The sequence below is a fragment of the Myotis yumanensis genome, unplaced genomic scaffold (genome assembly GCF_028538775.1).
Source record: "Myotis yumanensis isolate MYYU_CA2020_CCGP unplaced genomic scaffold, mMyoYum1.0.hap1 SCAF_15, whole genome shotgun sequence".
Classification (NCBI taxonomy): domain Eukaryota; kingdom Metazoa; phylum Chordata; class Mammalia; order Chiroptera; family Vespertilionidae; genus Myotis; species Myotis yumanensis.
In genome coordinates, this window is record NW_027223766.1 from 9,650,847 (window position 1) to 9,673,639 (window position 22,793).

The window sequence follows — 22,793 nt, forward strand, 5'->3', positions numbered from 1 at the left end:
GAACAACCGTCTGGACGACCATGCTATGACACCCACTGGTGCCAGGCCAGCCAAGGTGGGTGCAATGCAATTGGTCGGGGGTCCGGCCATTGCCCCAAGATCACCCTGCAGAGGGAGGCCCAGGCCACCGGCCAGCGGGGCGATCAATCAATCGGGGGGCTCTATGATCGCCCCAAAGAGGGAGGCCCAGGCTACCCTGCGGTGGCTCTGCGGTGGGTGGGCGGGGCCTCCCTCTGCGGAGGCGATCTATCATGGAGCCCCATCCAGGTGGGCAGGGCCTACCTCTTTGGGGTGCTCGATCGCGGGGCTCCCAGACTGTAAGAGGGCACAGGCCAGGCTGAGGGACACCGCCCCACTGAGTGCATGAATTTCGTGCACCGGGCCTCTAGTCAGTTAATAATATACCCATATTGGTTCCTTAATTGCTTGAAAAATACCATACTAATACATGACATTAAGAGTAGGGGAAACTGGGCACCGAGTATATAGTGAAACTCTCTATACCATTTTGCACTATTCTGTAAATCGAAAGCTATTTTTTAAAATAGTTTTTTTTTTTTAATTGCTGCAAAGCATTCTCCAAAATGTCAGTAACCTGTGCCACTGACTTCCTGTCCCCAAATGTACCTGGTCATCAAGACTTTAACACATTGGAGGTTTCGCCTCTCTTGTGTTTCCCCCCAAAGCATCTTAAACTACCATTTAAGTTTAAAAGCAGTTACTGGGGGCCGGGGGAAGGGGTGTTTTGTTTCTTGGGCTGCCCTCCATTTCATGATTCAAAAATAAAAATGACTCTAATATTTTTAGCTAAAAACTAACAATTTGCTTATCCCAGGTGTCTAAACATGACCATTTATTCATGTTAAACAAACTATTTTGATGTTATTGCATGCTAAGCATTGAGAAATATCCATGAGAAAAACAGATCTTCCGCCCCCTCCTCCTGGGCTTCTCATCCCTAGGACGTAGGATAGACAGCTGAGCCTGCAAGGGTGTGGCAGGGAGCAAGAGCGCCTCAGGGGCAGTGATGGGTCAGGAGCCTCTGGACCAGAGAGATGGTTAGCCGAGGTGTGATACAGCCTGCAGTACGTGGCTTCTCCCTGTTACTCACTCCATCTCTGTACCCACCTGCCCAGGCTGCCTTCCTCACCCACAGTTTCCCGGCCCAAGTCATCCGCCTAAATACAGGTCTAATGATGTCACTCCCCGACCCCAAACCCTCCCAGGGCTCACAAGGCCACTGGACAGAGGACAGACTCCTCGGCCCAGCCCCAACCTCCCTTCTCAATCTGACCCTCCACCCTGCTGGCCCCGCAAACCTATCCCTGCCAGGTGTACCCCCTGGCTCCATTATCCCCCAGCCACACCACCATAGTCAAGTTATTGAACCTTCTTGGCCCTCCGTGAAATAAAGAAAATTATAACCTCTACCTCTTAGGACTATGGTAAGGACTAAATGAGTTAATATTTGCAAAGCACGTCAGGGCGTGGCACATAAAAGGCTGGGTTTGCCTCCAGGATGTCCTTCCCCAGCCCCCGTATCTGCAGAATGCGGGCCTCTGTCCTTCAAGACCAGGCTCACATGCCTCCTCCTCCACGTGCTACCCAGACCCCCTGGGGTCCGTGGCGCTGCCTGCGTCATCTCAGCATCATGGTTACTTCTGTTTGCCCCTCAAGGTCCTGCTGTCAGACACTGTGGCTCCTTCCCTCTGTCCCACAGCCCCCAGCAGAGCTCTGGGTATGGAGCGTGGCAAATCCTTAGAAGCTCACAGTCCCTGGAGTCTGACAGTCTTGAGTTCATGCCCCGGCTCTGATGCTTATTAGCTGTGCAACCTTGTATAGGTTACTTAACCTCTCTGAGCCCCAATTTCCACATTAGGAATGAAGATGAGCATCTCGCTCTTGCAGAGTTGCTGTGGGAGTAAATCTGACCATGTCTGGAGACCCCTGACCTAGCGCCTGGCACAGGAGAGGCCCTTGGTGAGGGTTAGTTTCCCTTTCACCTGTAATACGTGTGAATTCTCATCTCCCACAGTTGGAGTGTGAACACCGGAGAGGGCAGGGATCGTGTCCAGGGCCTATGAATGGGCAAGTTTGTGAGCTCATAGTAAATGATCACCAAATATTTGAGCCGCAACAGTGTTATTCTTGAAACAAGCAGCGTTCTGTGGGGTCCCTCCTTGGTCCCCAGGGCAGGACAGTGGGGGGTCAAACATCTAAGTCAGCGGTTCTCAACCTGTGGGTCGCGACCCCTTTGGCGGTCGAACGACCCTTTCACAGGGGTCGCCTAAGACCATCCTGCATATGAGATATTTACACTTGGGTTGCGGGAAACGAGTTAAGTCGGCTCGCGTGAATTGCGCGTACTCCGCGGGAGCCGTCTTAAACTCGGTTCATATAAATTTGCGGTGGAGTGCGGGAAACGTGTAAACTCGGGCCGATTGTAACTGCGTATTACCAAATATTTCATTTCTATCGAACCCATACTTCAAAAGATATAGGCATTTTAACGCGCCATCTTATATTTTGGCGGGAAATTCACCCGCAACCCAAGTGTTTATATGACGATTCATAACAGTAGCAATATTACAGTTATGAAGTAGCAACGAAAATAATTTTATGGTTGGGTCACAACATGAGGAACTGTATTTAAAGGGCCAGAAGGTTGAGAACCACCGATCTAAGTGGTCCTGGGGAGGGCTGGCGATGTGGGGGCTGGAGGAGGCAGGAAGACAGGAGTGAATTTTCTTTGTTGCTAACCTTCCTCTGGGCAAAGGCTCGGCAACATGCCTCCTTAAAATGCATTCGATTATGCAGCCGCCAGGGGCTCCCAGTTTTCTCTCCCACCTCCTCCAGCCGAGGGACACCGCGGAGGCTCCAGGGACCCGCCGGACAGGCAGGATCTCCCTTCTGGCTGCGGGAGGGAGAGAGGAAGCCATCCCTGTCCTGGTTCCAGCGCTATGTGACTTGCTCGGCAAGGCCATCCCCGCAGGCCGCATTCCGTGGCCCCGCGCCAGGCTGCTGTGTAATACGCTCCGGCCACCCTTCGTTACCTAATGCTTTCCTAATCTGCACTTTACGCAAGACCAGTGCAAATCTCTGAGAAGGCCAAGAGAAACATCCCACCGGGCCCTCCCGGCCGGCCCGCACCCTGCTTCCTGGGGCTGGTTTCCCTGTGGAGGTCCTCGGGGTTCTTTACCACGAGGGCCACTTGGTGGGTCACTCGGACCCCATTTCTCCCACAAGTCTTCACCCCGTCTCTGCCATCACTCACACTGGCCCAGAAACTCTACTCTACACGGAGCAGTGGGCAAAGCCAGACATCTTTCTGTCTTGTTACCTCTGAAGCAGATCTTTGAACAAATGAGACTAGAACAGTTGATCAATATAAAAAAATATTTTTTAAAAAACCCAAAACTTAATCCTCACTTCACATCATATATAAAAGTTAACTCGAAATCTCAAAACGGATCACTGAGTGTAAAACCGAAAATTATAAAACGTCTAGAAGAAAATAAGTGTAGGATGGCTACCCCTTACCTCGTCTATTTTCTTCACAGAGCTTAGCACTACTTGCCATTACACTGTACATTGTTTGCTTACACCTCCCCATGAGAAGTCATTCTTCCATTCACTCCTTCCGTTCAGCCAGCACCCACTGAGCGCCCGCCCTGGGGCGCATGTGGGCAAAGCCTAGGCCCTAAGAACCAGAACCTTGCCAGGAGGCCGAGATACTGGTGACCATGCCCGTCTCCCTCCCAGAACCCCCTCCTGGAACCTGGTAGGTCTCTCCGGGCCTCACCTATGCTAAGAGTCCCAGAAGCCACAGCACAGAAGGAGCACTGCCTAGGAGTGGACACATTATGCCAGCTCTTCCCACACCCGCCTTGAGACTCTGAGCCAGGCACCTCACCTAAGCCTCAGTTTCCCCATTTGTGAAATGATTGGCCACGTGTTTTTCAAATGTTCGCATGAATAGAAATTCTTTACGGACTGGGTGAAGCATGCATGCCCCTGCCCCAGAAAATCTGCCTCAGTAGATCACAAATAGGGCCAGGGCAGAAGCTTTCTCAGCCCTCACCCAGGGCGATCTAGGATCCAGAAACCAAATTGTGGATATTGATGATTTTCTAGATATTTTTCAAGCTGCAAAAATCTTCCTCCAAGTAAAATTTTACCCAGAAAACCACAGAGGCTCAGGGCAGGGGAAGGGAGCAGGATAATCCTGACTCCTCCTCAAGGGTTTCTCCCTCCACTCCCTCCACATAGTGACACCAGGCACCCTAGGGTTCCTAGGAACACAGTTTGAAATTCACCATTCTACAGGCTCCCTGGTTCAGTCATTGCACAATTACCTGTGAGCATTTGCCATGTGCTAAACATTGTTTGGGGTACAGGGTACCCAACAATGAACAAAGCAGAGACGTCCCTGCCTGACAGATTTCACATTTATGGACATGGCTTACATGTACTCGGTGCTTACCATGTGCCAGGCTTTCCACATATTATCTCATTTAATTCTCACCACAACCCTAACCTGCCAACTACCACCATTAGTCCCATGATACAGAAGGGAAAACTGAGGTGCAGGGAGATGAAATAACTTGCCAAGGTCATACTCTAGGTCAGTGATGGTGAACCTATGACACGCGAACTCATTTTTTTGGTTGATTTTTCTTTGTTAAATGGCATTTAAATATATACAATAAATATCAAAAATATAAGTCCTTGTTTTACTATGGTTGCAAATATCAAAAAATTTCTATATGTGACACGGCACCAGAGTTAAGTTAGGGTGTTTCAAAATGCTGACACGCCGAGCTCAAAAGGTTCACCATCACTGCTCTAGGTCCTAGAGCAGGGGTCTTCAAACTTTTTAAACGGGGGGCCAGTTCACTGTCCCTCAGACCGTTGGAGGAGGGCCGGACTATAGTTTTAAAAAAACTATGAACAAATTCCTATGCACACTGCACATATCTTATTTTGAAGTAAAAAAACAAAACGGGAACAAATACAATATTTGTATTTGCATGTGGCCTGCGGGCCATAGTTTGAGGACCCCTGTCCTAGAGTCTAGACAGGGGTGGGCAAACTTTTTGAGTCGAGGGCCACAATGGGTTCTTAAACTGGACAGGAGGGCTGGAACAAAAGCATGGATGGAGTGTTTGTGTGAACTAATATAAATTCAAAGTAAACATCATTACATAAAAGGGTACGGTCTTTTTTTTTTTTTAGTTTTATTCATTTCAAACGGGCCGGATCTGGCCCGCGGGCCGTAGTTTGCCCACGGCTGGTCTAGGAAGTGGCAGAGCTGGAACTTGAACCCAGAGATGTCAGCTCTGGCCAGCATGCTCTTCTGAGATCCTGCCCCATCCTCAGAGCCTCTGGTCTGCGAGCCCAGGAGGTGCCTGAGAGCCCAGCTGACCAACGCAGGCCGGTCTGCTTGCCTCTGCACACGTGGGTTCAAACCGATCCCTTTTGCACTCAGGTCCTGTCGGGTTAAGACTCCAAGGCAGGTGACACTGGGTCCCGCGTGACTTCCAGTTGACGCAAGTGGCCTTCTCTACCTGCAGGGCCGCCGAGAGGCTCATCCCTGGGGAGTGGAAGAATGTTCTCTCTGGCCCGGGCCCCGAGTCTATTCTGGTCACCACTACACCTCTCTGTCTGCTTTTGGGAAGATGACTGCGTCCAGCAGTCCTGCTGGCGTTCCTGACTTGACAGGGTGACATTGATATGTCTGCAACTGGCGCGTCGGCACCAAATTAGGAAGCAGAGTGGGGAAGCAGCCAAGTGAATGCTGAGTAAGAGTAGAGAGCACGCGGACTGATAAACTTCCGCCCGGGGGCGGGGAGGGAGCTCACAGGTCATTTACACTCAGGCCACTGGTTTGCTCACAGGGAAACTGAGGTCCAGAGGGAGGAGGTTGGCTGTATGGATCCTCTTTCCTGCTGTTGCCTGGGAGGGTCACAGAGAGGTGCAGGGGCTAGAGGCAAGAAGACCCAAACCTGTACCCCAGCCCCTCCCTTTACTAAGCTTTGTGACCTTGAGCACATAACCTCTGAGGCTCAGTTTCCCCATCTGTACAATGGGGTTAACATCCCTCAGAGATGCTGTGAGGATTCCAAGAGACAATCCATTCAACACACCCCATGTTTAACAGCTACTCATACTAATTCCTCTCCACTCCCCTGTCCTGGATGTGAGCAATACTCCTGTGTTCAGGAATGAGCTCATCTTAACTGAGACCTAGCAGGCCTCTGAAATGGGTTGCTCTATTTGTGGCTGAAGAGCCAGCAGCGTCAAATCACCCAGGAAACGATTGGAAATGCAGATCTCAGGCCCCACCGCCCACCCTGATGAATAGAATCTGCATCTCAACAAGACCCCTCCCCCCACACACTTGTGAGACACACTGTTTAGCAATTGTTTGTAATGGGCTGACATTGCTTTCGACCATCGTTGGCCTCGGTTATGGGCAGCCCACATCTGTGGAGCATTTTGTAGATGGCAGGCCCTGGGGATTGGTTGACAGGTGTGATCCTATTTCAATTGCACAGTCTCAGGAGGTGGGAGTCCGTACTGACCCCATTTCACAGAGAGGGCAACCGAGGCTGAGGGGGCTTGGTTCCCTGGGCGCTAAGTACTGGGGCCACTCTTCAAACGCTGGCCTTCGCAAGTCCAGGCTCCTCACTCGGTCACCCCGCTGGTTGGGACTCAGCTGTCTCTACCTCAGCAGAAGCTGTGTGTTCATTGTTCAAACCCCTGCCCTCCTGTGGGGTTCCAGGGAGGCCTCTGCTTTGGGAATCGAGGTGGTGTCTGAGACATGCGATTTCAAGTCCCCCGTCCCCCAGGGTGTGTCTGAGACATTGGAGGAGGCAGCCAGCTGGATGAGGTCTGAGAAGCCAGACCGCTGGATGCTCACCTGAACTGGCTAAGATCAAGGTCAGCAGCCCCCAACTCCCACCACAACCCTCAGAGCAGGTGAGGGGAGGCCCACCTTCCTGAGTAGCCCGGCTCCCTCCACTGGCCCTCCCCACCGGAGCAGTCAGCTCTCTGACCTCAGCAAGCTTGTAAGCAAGAAGGGGAAGACCCTCCGGGGAAGACAAAGGAGGGAGGGGAGCTGTGTACTGGAAATGAGGACCGGTGTGCTAATCCCGGCTGCAGCCCCAGGCCAGACCCTTCGCGTGTTTTCTCACCAGTCCCGCCCGCAGCCCCGCTTCTCTGCCAAGCACCGCAACCCTACATGAGGCAGCCCTGCAAACCCTTCTCATGATGTACCCACTTCATGGATGAGGTCCTCAGGGGTCAGATTTGCAATTTACCTAAGATCACAGAGCAAATAAGGAGCTAGACTGGGCTCCCAGTCCAGCCTGGGTTCTTTCCACTCAGGGATTGGCCTGAATTTTGAGCAGGCGCCATGGCACCTGGGGCTGGGCCCTGGGCACGCACTGCTTCACGCAACCCTCACAGCAACAGCCTCCCATTCCCCTTATCACTGCAAGGAGGCGGGGCGGTCCTGTGACTTGTCTGGGTCGGACGGCTAGTTAGCTACGGAGCTGGGATTTGAGACCAGGCCTCTCTAACCCTGAGGTTCAAGCTCTTTCCTCTTTACTGCCAGCCCTGCAAAGTGTCAAACATCAAGCGTTTCCCCTCAAGAGAAGTCAGGGGATACTGACACGAAAGGACTTCAGTTGTGGTGGTAAAATATAAAAGGTGAATGCATGCCAAAGGGGGGCAGCAGATGGCTCGCATGTTAAGAGCATCCTCTTAAAGCAGCGGTTCTCAACCTGTGGGTCGCGACCCCTTTGGCGGTCGAACGACCCTTTCACAGGGGTCACCTAAGACCATCCTGCATATCAGATATTTACATTATGATTCATAACAGTAGCAACATGACAGTTATGAAGTAGCAACGAAAATAATGTTATGGTTGGGTCACAACATGAGGAACTGTATTTAAAGGGCCAGAAGGTTGAGAACCACTGTCTTAAAGGGAGACTCCCCATGTCCAGATCCTATTGATTAGCTGTATGACCTTGAGCAGGGCTCTCATGTGCTCACCTGTAAAACGGGGCACATAAGAACATCTTCCTATAGACCTGGAGGAGTGAAGAGGCCGAGCTTGTAAAGTGCGAACGTCGCGTTGGGCAATTACTAAATACTCAACACCTGTGGGTTCCCAGCATCGCTGTTATTCTAATTATTTATTTCCTGGGCTCACAGGCACGGGCCGTCCAGCAGTGTGTCCGAGACATGCTGTGTGTTCGGGGTGAAACTCCGACTGTGAAATGTCATCCCCAGTCCCCCATCCCCCGTGACGGCGTGAGGAAGGTGCTGGTGAGCGGACCCTCGGGAAAGCAATCGGCTGTGCTTACCCTCCCTCAGGTGTGGCTTCCCATCTACAACAGGCGGAGCGTGGCTGACCTGCTCCCCGGCCGCGGAGGCAGCAGCCCAGCTCAGAGGAAGGCAGGAGCCCTCCTGTAGACCCCCGGGAGCGGACGAGGCGGTTCTTCACCTCCCAGAGACCAGACAGCCTCTTCTTGACATGGAACCTGGATGAGAAATCCGTGTGGAGTGCACCTGAGCCCCGCCCCCCACGATTTCCTCTACAAACTGACGCCACGCCTCCTCACATGGAATCAGACGGAGTAATGCATGTAAATTGTAATTGTATTTAAAAAACAACTATGTGGGGCCCTAGCCGGTTTGGCTCAGTGGATAGAGCGTTGGCCTGTGGACTGAAGGGTCCCAGGTTCCATTCCAGTCAAGGGCACGTGCCTGGGTTGCGGGCTCAATCCCCAATAGGGGGCGTGCAGGAGGCAGCCAATCAATGATTCTCATCATTGATGTTTCTATCTCTCTCTCTCTCCCTCTCCCTTCCTCTCTCTGAAATCAATAAACATATATTTAAAAAATAAAGAACAACTATATGGGTAAATAAAATGGATTTTCAAGATAAAACAATATATCCACAAAAAATAAATTAATTAAAAACTGGGGGTGGGGAGAGACCAGGGAAAATATTACTTCTAAAAAACAATAAAAATGGCCATTGTAAAGCAGCTGGCTTCCCCCCCTCGCCTCTTGCGCCACCCGCCCCGCCCCCCACCACACGCCACGCCTTCGTTAAGGTGGACTCTGTTGGTATGAGCTGCCCAGGTGAAGCCCCGCACTGTAAGGGAGCAGAGACCTAGCCAGACAGAAGGAGCATCCAAATTCACCGACACATTCTCAGGCAGTTCAATCGCGGCAATGTAACCACCAGCTGAGCCCAGTGCCCACAGACCTGCACGGAGGTGGAGAATGTCTGCGGTGATGGTGGGATACAAGCTTCGGCAGGTGCAAACACAAAGTCCAATCAAAGGCCCAGACGCGCCCTAACCGCTTTGGCTCAATGGATAGAGCCTTGGCCTGCGGACTGAAGGGTCCCAGGTTCGATTCAGGTCAAGGGCATGTACCTTGGTTGCGGGCACATCCCTAGTAGGGAGTGTGCAGGAGGCAGCTGATTGATGTTTCTCTCTCATCGATGTTTCTAACTATCTATCCCTCTCCCTTCCTCTCTAAAAGGTCAATAAAATATATATATGTATATATATTTTTTTAAAAAAGCCCCAGACGCATCACACCTAGATGAATGAAAGGTAAAGGGAACTGGCAATGCCAAAGATAGGTCCGAAGCAGATCAATCCACTACTGGGGTTTCCAGGGTCAACAAACCTCTCCATGAGCTGCTCACTTAGTGTGAAACTCATGCATCTTGTGACCACATCAATGAGCCTGTCCTGTCTTGGTTATTCCCACACACCTTTGTGGTAGAGTGGTGCACCGGCCTCCACATCCCACTGCGCCATTCTCCCGAAACAGTGCGTCATTGTCAGGCTCTTCCTCTGCCTCGTCCCTATCAAAGTCATTCCAGATGCTTTTTGTTCAAAGCACTGGAATTTCCTTGAACTGAACTTTGATATTCAGAGCAGAAGTCTCTGCCCATTGAGGCTGCCATGTAGATGATGGAAATGAGGCTAAGCACACAAGCAATTACAAAAGCTGTCGCAAGCCCTGGCTGGGTAGCTCAATTGGTTAGAGCTGTGGTCGGCAAACCATGGCTCACAAGCCACATGCGGCTCATTGGCCCCTTGAGTGAGGCTTTTCCACAAAATACCACATGCAGGCGTGCACGTACAGTGCGATTGAAACTTCGTGGCCCATGCGCAGAAGTTGGTTTTCGGAAAGGAGATACAGTGGGGCCTTGACTTACGAGTTTAATTCGTTCTGAGACCGAGCTCGTTAAGGAGCTCGTTAACTCAAATTACTCTATCAACTCAATGCAAAAAATCTGCTGAGAGACAGCTGGTATCTCAAAAAACTGTTGTAGAGGATACAAGACGAGTGTGGATGGGAGAGTTGGAAGGGGTAGACCTCAGCGAATGTACCTCAATCAGATTGAGGACGTTTTTAGCAAAGGCCAGCTTAATTAAGTTAAGTTAATAACAATGTACCTACCTATATAGTTAATAACAATGTACCTACCTATATAGTTTAAGTTTAAAAAATTTGGCTCTCAAGAGAAATTTCAATCGTTGTACTGTTGATATTTGGCTCTGTTGATTAATGAGTTTGCCAACCACTGGGTTAGAGCATTGTCCGTTTGCAGGTTCAATCCCTGGTCAGGGCATGTCAAGAATCAACCAAAGAATGCATAGGTGGGTGGAACAACAAAGCGATGTTAGGTGGGTAGAACAACAAAGCGATCTCTCTCTCTCTCTCTCTCTCTCCCTTCCTGTCTAAAATTTTTTTAAATAATTAAAATTTTTTTTCAATATTTTAGCAAAAAAGCTATTCATTCTGGATTCATACTGCTCGCCCACCCTCCTGCTCCGCCCTCCAGTCATCAATTTCCCCAGGAGATTTAGTGCGGTGCTGTGCAGAGAGAAACAACATTGGGCAAGGAGTCCAAAGACCCAAGTTCACGGCCCAGTTCTGAGCTGTTTATTCCTGAGTGGCTACTGAAAAACACTTGAGCCTCCATTCTCTCATCTATAAAACGGAGCAAGTAATATTGGACTTGCCTGTTTCACTCAACTGTTGGGAGGGTGGGGGGAGGAGGGTGGAGAGGAGAGAAAACTTCCAGAAAATATACTATGAATAAAAAGGCGAGAAATTATTTGCATAGTTTACTCTGGAGATGAGTACATGGAGGCCACAAGAGAAAGGAATCCGTGTTTTAGCCAGCGCGCAACATTTTCCTTCCAATCTTCTAAATGTAAGTGGTTGCGATTGCGCCAGATTTGTTCCAATCTTCGAAGAGATTAAATTTATGGATTTGTGGCATCACATATCATTCCAGCCAATCCTGACCCATATTTCTCTCCATTAGGTGCATGTAACAACAGTACAAAGAGGTGTTGTAACTTTAATTGCTTGCAAAGTGTTTTGAAATCCTTAAACGAAAAAGCTCGGTGAAGTCCAAAGCATTAGCCCTATTAGTCGGCTGGATGCCCAAGGAGCCAGGCTGAGCCTCATCTGAGTTCCTTGGGGCAGGGACACACTGTAATGTATGTTCTCAGATTGAGGCCTGCCCCACGCACTTTGGGGTTTAAGGATCCTATTCATGGGATGGCCCCAGACCAGCAATTTTCAACCTGTGTGCCACGGCGCACTGGTGTGTCGCAAGAATTTTGAAAACATGACTAATTTTGAAAACATGACTAATTTTGAAAACATGACTAATTTTTAAATACCTGACTATTTTGTCAGGGGCACTGACCTCTTTTCCCTTAGGTTGTCAAATAAAATAATGACAACAGCCAGCACAACAATAGCTGTCTGGTATGGGATGAATCAAGATTTATACCTATTTTTTTGGTCAGATCAGCAAAAACTATATTTTGGGGTGTGCCACCGGATTTTAGTAATCAGTTTACGTACCGGGAGGTGAAAAGGGTTGAAAGTCGCTGCCCTAGACCAACCCCAGCTTCGTTGTTTCTAAGCGTCCGCAGGCCTCTGGCCTTTCCCACGTTACCCTGCTGTGCCTTTTCCACTTCTTTCCTTGAGTTCCTGAGTCATGAGGCCGGAGTGGCACTTACTTCGGTGTCATAGGTCTGCTTTCCTGGTGACCTCAGCCTGAGTCCTAGAAAAGGGGAGTGTGTCATCGGTAACTTCTCTAGGCCTCTCCAGTTGAGCCTAGAGTGGATGCCTTCGCCCTTATTCCAATTTTCACAGCTAAAACTTAGGAGGGAAAATTCTGTACCACAGTGGGCGCCCTTGGAGGGGGTGTCAGGCAGCCACTAGAAGGTGCAGAAGGGGCTCCTGGCGCTGTTTTGTTTTCTTTTAAATTTTTTTATTTTTTGTTAATCCTCACCCAAGTGTATTTTTCCATGGATTTTTAAACGAGAATGGAAGGGAAGGGGAGAGACAGAGAGAAATATTGATGTGAGAGAGACACATGGATTGGTTGCCTCCTGCATGCACCCCGACCCAGGCCAGGGATTGAGCCTGCAACCGAGGTACGTGCCCTTGACCAGAATCAAACCGGGGACTCTTCAGTCCCCAAGCTGATGCTCTAACCACGGAGCCAGACCATCTAGGCCTGTTTTGTTTTCTGGACCTGGTTGCTCCTTATGCCAGTGTGTTCAATGTGTTAAAATTCAGAACTATACACGTATAGGTACATTTTTTTTCTATGTATTTGTTACTTTACAATATAAAGTGTTTTTAAAATCACTCTAGATGCGAATTGACTTTATTTAGAATAGATTCTGATGTAATAGTAAAGCCATAAACCTAATGAAGTCAAAATCGTTTCTTTCTCTACTTTTGTGATTCAACATGTTTTTTACTCCCATGTTTACACTTTTAGAAAAAAAGGAAATGCCTCAATTAGCCATTTAAATGAAGTCTAGTGGGTGGGAAGAGGGCACTTCTCAACAGGAAGCCTTGGGAAGCCTTCAGGGATGTACATCTGAAATTACAGCAAAATCCTGTGGGACGCATATATACATTTTTCTGAGATGTGTCCATAGCCCTCATCAAATTATCAAGGGCCTTTGACCTAAAGAAGAGACCAAAAGCCAGAGGGATTCTTACAGCTTATTTATGTTTGCACCTCTTTCTAAATTCAACCTATAGCCCTTGCCAACCTGATTCCACCCAATGGGTTTCACCCATTACATGAATTTGCCCACTTCAGTGGAAAAAAGTGAATGGGTCCTGCCAAAAGTCATATTAATAATCATCCTATCTAATAATCCTCATCTGTTCACTTCCATTTCCCCCAGGAGATTGTAAGCCTGGAGGCCAGACCCCTGCATCCCCCAGCATGATAGTGTACGAGGCAGAGGCAGGCTGCACTCAAAACACAACACAGCACCTACTTACGAAACCAGATTTATTACAATTTCTCTACAAGTCAAAAACAGCCGTCTCACTGTTCACATATATACACATGTACAGGAAGGATCTAGTGTTTCTAGCTTTCCGGGCAGAAGCCCCAGCCAGCCCGGCCGGAGTCCTCAGCCGGGTAATGTATCACAGATACAACAGTCGAGCAACCACGAGAGCGTTAGTGCCACAGAGGCCTCTGTCCTCCCTCTTCTCCGAGTCCCATGATTCTGTCAAGGTAATATTGCCAATAATCATTCACATTTCACGTGGTTTTAGACACGCAGGTTATTCAGACAGACACAGACAACAAGACAAGCCTCAGAGCCAAAACAACAACAAAAATATCAAACATATGTATAAAAGGTAAAATATCTGTACAAAGTACACAGTACATGAGGTATACACGGCATTCTGAACAACGCATGTTAGTAGTTTGCCTAGGCGTAGCCCTTAAAGATGACTGCCTGTTTTTGTGCCATTTCTCAAAATACAGTATGTTTGGTTTACCCGTTTAACCACCTAATTTCAGTCCTGTCCAAGACATTGACTGGTATTTCATCTGTATTTGTTTTTTAATGCAAGTTGCAGTTTCTCTGTGAAGCTCTAGGGAGTTCCCATCCCTAGAAGCATTCAGAGAACTGGAGTCCCAGTTGTCAAAGAAGCCGGGGGGGGGGGGGGGGGGGGGGGGTTCTGCATTGGGAGGTGGCAGAAAGAGAAAAAGAAGTCGGACTAGATGATTCTTAAAGTCCCTTCCGACTTTAAAGATTTGGGGTTTGCTATTTCCTCCAGATGCTGAGTATACAGATGTATTCATGAACCACACCACATCTGAAATATCAACAACCCATCATGCAAAACTGCAGACACACACAATGCCAAGGGCAGGCCATATCCATGGAGGGGGAGGGGGTTGGTTAAAGTGTAATTCTGGGGCTTGGTCTGAGAACCATCCACAATTCACGTTCTCTGAAGTTTAACGTTTGCTCTTGGGAGAGAGGAGTGGAGAGACTCCATATCTTTCTCCTCTTAGACAAAACACTCCACCCTGAGACGGTGTTGGGGGAAAAGTAAAAGATAAATGCTAACATATATTTGAGAGGAACCAAAAAATCTAACGGTTTCCAAGTGCTCAAATCATTTAAAACAATCTGCAGTGTCTCTGAGCTCAGAGTCTGGCGTAGCCAGGTGTTCGAATCGCTTGTGACACTTCACCGTTAACTGGTAAGTGCTTTCAGAGCAAGCGTGTCAAACTCGTGGCTGGCGGGCCGCATGTCTGACATGCTTGTTTTAGAGTGAAGTGGGAGATGATTCAAAGTCAGGACGAAGGCATTAGTGCAAATGAGGTCTTGGCAGGAAACAGAGGAGAGAGTCTGGGTTCATGGTGCAGGCAGGCTCCTATGCTCCTAAAACAGTCCGCCCCAGAGCGGAGCAGTCATTGCTAAATGAGTGTGAAGGAAGGGTGAGTGTTAAACCAAACCAAAAAAAAAAAAAAGAACTCTCCAATCAGAGAAGCTGATAGCGAAAGTCTAGCTACCGAAGACAAGTTCAAAGATGGCAGGTGTATTGGCCCAAACTACTTGTCACCCCGTTAAAATGGGTTATTGTCCCAAATGCCATTGTGCGATCCACTTCCTCTCCCTTATGTTCATGTCACTTGAGTACATGCTGTAGGATGTATACTCTTTGCCACCGATAGAAGATGCAGACCCCCGAATCTGACACAGGGACTGGTTGAAAGGGAAACAGCTTTGCAGGGCAGCCAGTCAGAGGGCACGCTGCTCACATCCACAAAGTCACTCCACACAGCAGTCCGAGGGGCTACAGTCTGTACGCCATCGCAGGTCTGGCTGGCACCGCGTCGAAAGGCCTGTCCATCTTTGGAAATGGAAATGCCATGTGTGAGAATTCTGAGGTTTCTGAGGTTTCTGGGATTAGCAGAAGAAGGAACTAACGTCGCTGTCCTCCTGGTACTCTGGGACAATCTGGTCTGAAGTTCCCATTTCTGAGTCGACGTACCCAGGTTCCAAGACGGACTCGAACCAGGGATGGAGTAAGATCTCCAGGGCGGTGAGTCTCTCAGAGGGCTCCCGCCTCAGGAGGCTGCGAATGAGGCACCTGGCTTTGGGGGAGATGTGGTCAGGAATGCAGAACTGTCCACGGCGGATTTTGGAGAAAAGGGCACTGGGGTCTGAGTCATGGAAGGGGTATCGTCCCACCAAGAGGGTGTAGAGCATCACCCCGAGGCTCCAGACGTCCGCCGCCTTGCCGGAGTAGGTCCCCGTGGTGTTCAGAATCTCGGGGCTCACGTAGGCGGGGCAGCCGTGCTTGTCTGACAGAGCATCGTCTTCCCCCTTGATTATGTGTGTGTCTTCCAGGCTCTCCAGTCGGAGCTGGGTTCTGCAGGAGAGGGAACAAGCCATTACTTCCGGATCAGCTGCTATGCAAAACAGAGCCCTCCCCACAAACAGCGCCCACAGGCACTCCTTGCCAAGGCCCGAGGAATGCCATTTACCCCTTCATCCAGTAAGCAGTGTCCTGCAATCGCCAGGACTCGGGATTTCACAAACCAGTGCAAATTGCAATAGACGTTTGCGAAGTATGGAGAGAGCGCCTCGGCTGGAGCGTATGATGCAAAGCCCCAAATACTATTCGTTACGCCTGAGCTAAGAAGATATCTCCTCATAGGGCTTGCACAACACACCAAGTGCACACTGCGGGAGTGGGAGCTGGTCTCCGGGGAATGCTGGCATTTTCTACAAAAGCTGGCGGGGAAGAGCAGGAGATGCTGTTCTTCACGGAGGGCCCCAGCATCCGACAAGCTGATCTCGTCCTTATCACACCGCTGACGCCCAAAGCTGCCGGCCCCGCACTTTGCATTACGGAACACAGAGCCCAGAGTCACTATTGGTGCCCACAGGTTGTCAACACTCCTGCTTACACTGATAGACACACACAGAGGGAACGGATCACGTGCCGGGAGAGGTGCAAGGAAGGTCCATGACATTTACGGAGGTGTTTAATTGCAAAGAACGCTCAGCCTGGACAGAGAGGCCATATGCGCAAACAGAAGCAGCTGCTTGCAGGGGCCCTGAAACACCTACCCACAGGGTACAGCAACACCTGAGCATATGGGCTCTGAGTGGAGGCTGACCTGTTCAGGTAACAACTAACATCTGAAAATCTTTAGTCCAAGGCTCCTCTACGAAGCTGCAGGGGCCCCCTTATCCAGATCCAGACACCCAGGTCTCTTGGACCCACGGGGGAACCTCTGCTATCTGGTGGCAGCCTGTGCCCCTCTCTGCTTCTCAGAAACAGCCCGTTGCAGTAAGTCGCTTGCTGTGAAGTTAAACGCAAGCATTTGGTAGTGGCTAATGGGTCAATTCCTTTTCCTCTCCAAGGTCTGGTTGGATTTTTTTTTTTATCTTCCTGCCTTCCTGTTCCCTGGAGTGTAGTACGCGTGTGCTAACTCCGGTGTGTCCTCAACCTGACCTCCCCGTCGTTATGTAAAATACCCATTGGTTCTGTAAACGGAAAATATGACTCAACCCGCACTGTCTGCCCCTGATTGGCTGCTTTTGCACTAAAACCCTGCACCTGTGCTGGTTACACGCTAGCGTCAGCCTGCCATTGCTTAACCCTCGGGTTGCCAAACCCCATGCACATGACATTTGCCTGTGCAATGCGGATTTCAAAAGCTAGTAAAGAGGTGTGAAAGGCATGTTTCAGAAAATACATCACCATGTCAAAGGAGCATGTGCCGGGAATTGGAAACCTCTCCATTGCAAACACTTTGCTCTTCTTTGCTAATCGGTATGTTCCAATAATTCTTGCAAGGTCAGATACAAAGCCATGCTTTCTGGTAGCTCAACCCAGTACTTTTTTTCTTTCTTTCTTTTTTATTTTTTTCATTTATCAAATGTATTAGTGTGACACTGGTCAACCTGAACTTACAGGTTTCAGGTGTGGGTTTCTATACTACATGATCTGTACATTTGCACCACGTGCCCACCGGTACTTTTTCATAGGGTTTGGAGTTCAGCTGGGATCAGCCTTACCTGAACAGCTACAACGAAATAAACAACACACAGCCACCTCCACAATTCTACAATATTGCTTTTAATCTTTCCACAAGGGATGTGGCTCACCTCTTAAAATCAGGTAAGCTTTATCTCCTGTGGCTTCCTGAATTCTCTTGTCTGAAACCTCAATTCTGAATCTTAAAGGTCTCATTATTCTCTTATCAAGCCCGTCTTGTCTTCTATGAGGTAAGCCATGATCTATATTTAGCAGCCAATTCCAGCCAACTTCCATTTATTATTCAGTGTGCCTATTTTCTAAAGACATAACCCAATAAGATGCCCAAAAAGTCACCAGAGAATATAAAGAAAATATTAGGGGCCAAGCCTGAGTGGGATGGGACAGGAATGCGGTGTGGAAGAGGGCAGAATTTTGCAAATGCGACTGTCTCGCTAGCTCTGTGATACCTTCCAGGTACAAAAAACAAACAAACAAACAAAAAAAACCCAACCAAACAAAAAAAACAACAACAACCCACTGTGAAAACAAGGATTTGAGAACTTCCTCTGGGAGCCAAGGTTGTGAAGGGCAGGTTGACATTTACCCCCAGAAGAACTGACCTTTCTCACAACAACGGAGAATAAACCTGATCCTGGGGTGAAGTGGTGAGGGCTTCCTGCCATCACATGACATCCCACAAAAGCATCGAGGTATCCCCAAACCCCATCCACAAGGTGCAGAATAAGCCAGCCTTGGCCAGGGCTCCTCCGGAGAGCACTCTGGAAACAACCCGGGACAACTGAGCCTTTGGTGTGGTTTTGAGCCAACACGTGGCACCTAACTGCTCACCCTGCACCTTCGTTTTGGTCCCAAAAGGCCACGGGAGGGGCTGTGGAGGCTGCTCACCTCTCCTCCGTGGAGAAGACGAATTTCCTAAGCTTCAGGTCCCCCAACACGATGGCCGACTGGTGACAGTGGGCAACGGCAGAGACGATCTGCTTGAAGAGCCGGGAAGCCTCCTCTTCCCGCAGCCTCTTCCGGCTACGCACGTAGGAGTGCATGTCCCCAAAGTCCTTCTCAAAGAAGACATAGGCCTTGGTTTCCCCAAGGATCACTTCCACGATGCCGGTGATGTTTCTGTGTGACGGCAGCTGGATGTAAGGCCTGATTTTGTCCTGGTAGTGTTTTATGGGAAACACCTGCAGAGAGAAGTTGACCCACTTAGAAGGCGGGGGAAAAAAAAAAAAAAAAGCAGAGGCCACCTCCAAAATCCCAGGCTGGGCTGCAGTTCTCAATCAATCTTTGGGCTTTGGTTGACAGGAGGGCCCATTCATTTACCCCCCTTATCTCTCCTGCCCCACCTGAGGCAACCCCAGCTACTCCTAACACCCCAAACCAGCAGCATCCAGGGCTCTGGGCTTGCAAATAGCCAACAGGTTACCATATGGAAGGTTTGGAAGAAAAGTTTTCTATATAAGTTCCCACCTTCCATGAGCCCATTAGCTCCGAGAGCTAAGCCCCCAAATCCCGGCCCTCTGTGGTCCTTCTTTGTTGGCAGGCGATGCTGCACCCAGTGCCCCCTGAGACGTCCAGGAGCTGAAAAGCAGGCCCTGGAAATGCACAGCCTCCTGTAGGCCCAAGTGCTCAGCACAGAGAGAGCACGGACTGTGGAAGCAGCGACTGGAGAGCAGGCAGAGCTGTCATCAGTCAGAAGGAACAGATGACTCGGAGAGAGAAGACTGACAACGCAGCCTTAAGCAACCTGCCTGCATTACAGTCTGGCTCCAGCACAAGCAGCCTTGACTGAAAATTCTCGCAGGCGGGATATGGGATCCTCTCCACAGTTTGTTTCATTTGTTTGTTTATACCTCCCTCACCCCCACTCCCACCTCCACCTGCACCCAGGAAATGAGTAGTATCTCCACCAAAAAGCTGGCTGGGCTCAGTAAGAGCCTTTTGTTTGGCTCAGTTACTCATATCCTAGGACTCAACTGGAAACGGTGACACACGGGTTGTCACCATCTGGATTCAGCTATTATCTGCTCAGAGGAACTGGAAGGGGTTGCACAACGGCCAGACTCACCCCGCCTCTGAGGCCTGGCTGCTCTCGCACCAGCTAGGAAAACCTCTCTGCTGCCCCCGCGCCTCCCCCTCCGCTGCACCCCACCCATCGCACACACAGACTCTTCCCCAAACAGCTCTTAGCCCCCCAGCCACCGAGAAGAAAGGACACCCTTTCCTCCCGTTTTAACTGGGCTTGACCATGAAATTTCACTCTGGTCGGACAGTAGGTGGCAGCAGCAACCCCAGGAAGGGGTGGGTCAGGTGAGCTGCGGAAAAGCAAAGAGCGACTTTAACTGGGGTGACCCTATCCTTCGGGTGAAAAGGAGAAGCCCAGAGGGTTCTCAGGCTGCCTGAGACGGGGGTTTGAGGCTCGCGAAGGGTAGCCTGTGGGACTGGTCTGCGTCTCTGGGCGCTGGAGGATCCAGTTTCTAGGAGTGGTATCTCCTCCTGGATGGAATCCCTTATGTTCAGGGAAAAGAAAAAGAAGAAGAAGAAGAAAGCCTGGCCGGCAAATAAAGACATGAATGGAAGGTTGCTTTCCTAGCCGGAATGGGCTTTCCAACATTCCTCCTCCGGGCAAATTCCCCCGCCCTGGCTGGGAGACACTGCGGCTGCTCTCTGGGGAGAGCGGGGTTCTTGTCCCCCCGCCGGTTCAAGCTGGAATCTCCAAGACCGGAGCCCACGGACAGCTGAGCCCCGGTGCCTGGAAACCCGGGCGAGGGAGCTGCCGGCTGCTCCAAGCTCCAAAGAGGCACCCGGTGCAGGGCGTCCTTCCAGGACAAGGGGCGGGGGAAGCGAGAATGAGAGAAGGGGAATGGCATGGCCCTGGAATCCATTTCAATTCCATAACTTATATGGAACGCCATGCGCTGCACGGGAGCTAAGGAAATACTACAGAAATAAAGCAAATTGAATACTGCTCTTCCTCTTGACCACCGAGGCCCCATTATATCAGTCCATCGGAAACCCCTCAATCCCAAAAGGGTGAACCTGGTCAAACGCTGCCTTACCTGGCTCAAGTCGCTTATCTGCCTGAACCCAAACTCAAGCGTTGGTGGCAACTTCGAGCCCCCAGCCGCCGGCAGGCGAGACCCCGAGCACCATAGCCCGCCACCGAGTCCCCCACCCCCCGCCAACCCCTACCCTCCAACCCCCGGGAGCCTACCTTGCAGCGCAGCTCGCGGCCCGTGTGGATGCACAGCGCCCGGGACACATGCTCGCGCTCGGTCAGGGGCAGCAGCAGGTAGTCGGCGATTCGGCTGGGCCCCGGCGAGCTCCCCGAGCCGTCGCCGGAGCCGGGCGCGGCGGGAGGAGGCTGCGGACTGCAGGGAGAGCCGGGAGGGCTGAGGTAGTCCGGGGGGCTGGAGCACTCCGAGAGGCGCGGGCACTTGGCCGCCACGGCCGCGGCGTCGTCCGCGTCCAGTAGGCGCTTGGCCGGGGCGCCCCGGGCGGCCGGGAGCAGCAAGGTCGGGCCGCGGGGCTGCGAGGCGCCGCTCATGGCAGAGCGCACGGGACCGACCCGCATCCCGGGACGGGACGGTCCCGGCTTTGTACGTCCTGGGATCCGCGCGGGAAGGCGCTGCGACTTATTCCAGCCCACGAGGGGGGAGTTTAAGACGGAGCTGGGCTCGGCCCCCACGGGGAGCAAAGCAAGAGCCGCTCCCGGGAGCTCCGGTTGCACGCGGGGACCACGCAGGCCACGCGTCCGGGGATCGGAGGCCGGCTCGGGTCCCCAGATCCCCGCGGGCTCCGGCTCGGGGCGCCTCGCTGGGGTCGGCCGCCGCTATTGTTGTCGAGGCTGCGGACAGTCTCGGTGGCCGGCGTTCCCGAGGTCCCGAGCCGCGAGGACAGGATTCCGCAGGTTCGACAGAAGGCAGATCAGATGCACTTCCCAACGCAAGGAGTCCGGAGCGAGAGCCGTCTCAACTTTTCCGCGGCGCTCGGGAGTGTGCGCGTTCCGAGCTCCCGGCGTGTGTGTGTGCGAGCGAGACGCGCTCGGAGAGAGTGACTGAGTGAGCGTGTGCGCCGCAGCGATCCCGGCCAGTGCACTCCTCCTTCTCCTTTTCCTCCACCTCCTCCGCCTCCCGGTGACTCACGCTGTATACACACACACTCACAGGCCGGGCTGTGTAAACAGTTGGGAAGCCGGGTTGTGCAATGAGGTGGCTGCGACGACTCGGGCCTTGCCGCCAGCGAGCAATCACCAGAGCGGAGGGGGAGGCGGGGGGGGTGGGGGGGAGCAGAGGTGGAGCTGGGTCCGCGGGGGCGCTAGGGGTGGCCCCAGCGCTGGGGATGCTCCGGGCAGCGCGCGCTCCAGCGCAGGTGGTGCGTCCGGAGCCGGCTGGGGCGCGCGCACACACCCCCGGGGCTGGGCTGGGCAGGAGGCGGCGCGCGCCCCCGGGCGGGCCTGGAGCTCAGCTACCGAAGCCGGAGGAGGGAGGCGGGGGAAAGTTCCCGTGACGTCAGGGTCCCGGGGAAGTGGGCGGGAGGGGCGGGGCTGCGGGAGGCGAAGTGGCCGGTGATTGGTGCGCGCTGCCATTCACACCTAGCACAATGGTCTGCGGGCACGCGCACCGCCGTTCTCCGCACCCCCGCTCGCTGTCGCCCCGCCGTTAAGCCTTTGGCCACGGGGATCCCCCCTCACCGCCCCGCGCCTAGGAACCTCCGGTTGGAGCCGTGGGCGCCGCTGAGGTCGGGTGCAGCGGGAGGAAGGGAGGATAGGAAAGGTGTTGAATTCCAGAACCAGTCATTCACCCCCACGCGGTAGTTCCGGGGAAGACCTGTGCGTGGTAGTGGATGTGGCTTTTTTTTTTTCCCTTTTCCTGCCCCCCCTCCCAGTTCTAATCCTCAGCGTCTGTTCGCTTCCACAAATAGAACCTTCTGTTGGATGAAATAAAAGCAAACACTAGGCCTTCTGCGCTGCCTCCACCTCCACGCCCCTCCCGCGCCTGCCATCCGCCCGGATTGAACGGAAATAGCTTCTCCAGGCTCCCTAGCCGCCCCTTCGCGGTGACTCGCAGAAAGAGCTTCCTGAGCCGCGGCCAGTGGGAAACAAAGGATGTGGGGAGCGGACGGAAGGGGCCCACGTGGCCGCCGCCCGGTTCCTGCCCCCTCCCCAGCCTCCACAGCAGAGCCTGGGGCCCGGCGCCAGTCCCGGTTCTGTGGTGGGCGGGTAGGGGAGTGGAAGTCATTCTGGTCACAGACAATGATACTGCCTACACTAGGGCAACCCTGCCAGGTCGTATGCGTGCATTCGTGCAGTGTGGTTTGGGTGAGCATGAAACGTGTGCCAGACTCTGCACAAAGCTCCGAGGGGGTGGGGGGTGGGGGGA

The 22,793-nt window shown here is 51.8% G+C and overlaps 1 protein-coding gene and 1 pseudogene across 1 annotated transcript; both read right to left on the bottom strand.

The window, feature by feature from the left end:
- Positions 1 to 7,592: 7,592 nt before the first annotated feature.
- On the bottom strand, positions 7,593 to 12,149 carry LOC138993473 (claudin domain-containing protein 1-like; annotated as a pseudogene).
- Positions 12,150 to 13,367: 1,218 nt separating this feature from the next.
- Positions 13,368 to 21,638, bottom strand: TRIB1 (tribbles pseudokinase 1). Its single transcript, XM_070391992.1, has 3 exons — positions 20,627 to 21,638; positions 18,304 to 18,596; positions 13,368 to 15,777 (listed from the first exon to the last, which is right to left on the bottom strand). The coding sequence occupies exons 1-3, from the start codon at positions 20,984 to 20,986 to the stop codon at positions 15,312 to 15,314; spliced, it is 1,119 nt and encodes a 372-aa protein (XP_070248093.1). The 5' UTR covers positions 20,987 to 21,638; the 3' UTR covers positions 13,368 to 15,311.
- Between the last annotated feature and the right edge of the window lie 1,155 nt (positions 21,639 to 22,793).

Coding starts and splice junctions, on each gene's coding strand:
- TRIB1 (XM_070391992.1), bottom strand. CDS start 20,986: ATGCGGGTCGGTCCCGTGCGCTCTGCCATGAGCGGCGCCTCGCAGCCC. Junction 18,597..20,626: donor GCCGCGAGCTGCGCTGCAAG/GTAGGCTCCCGG, acceptor TTCTCTCTGCAG/GTGTTTCCCATAAAACACTA. Junction 15,778..18,303: donor GTCTTCTCCACGGAGGAGAG/GTGAGCAGCCTC, acceptor CCTCTCCTGCAG/AACCCAGCTCCGACTGGAGA.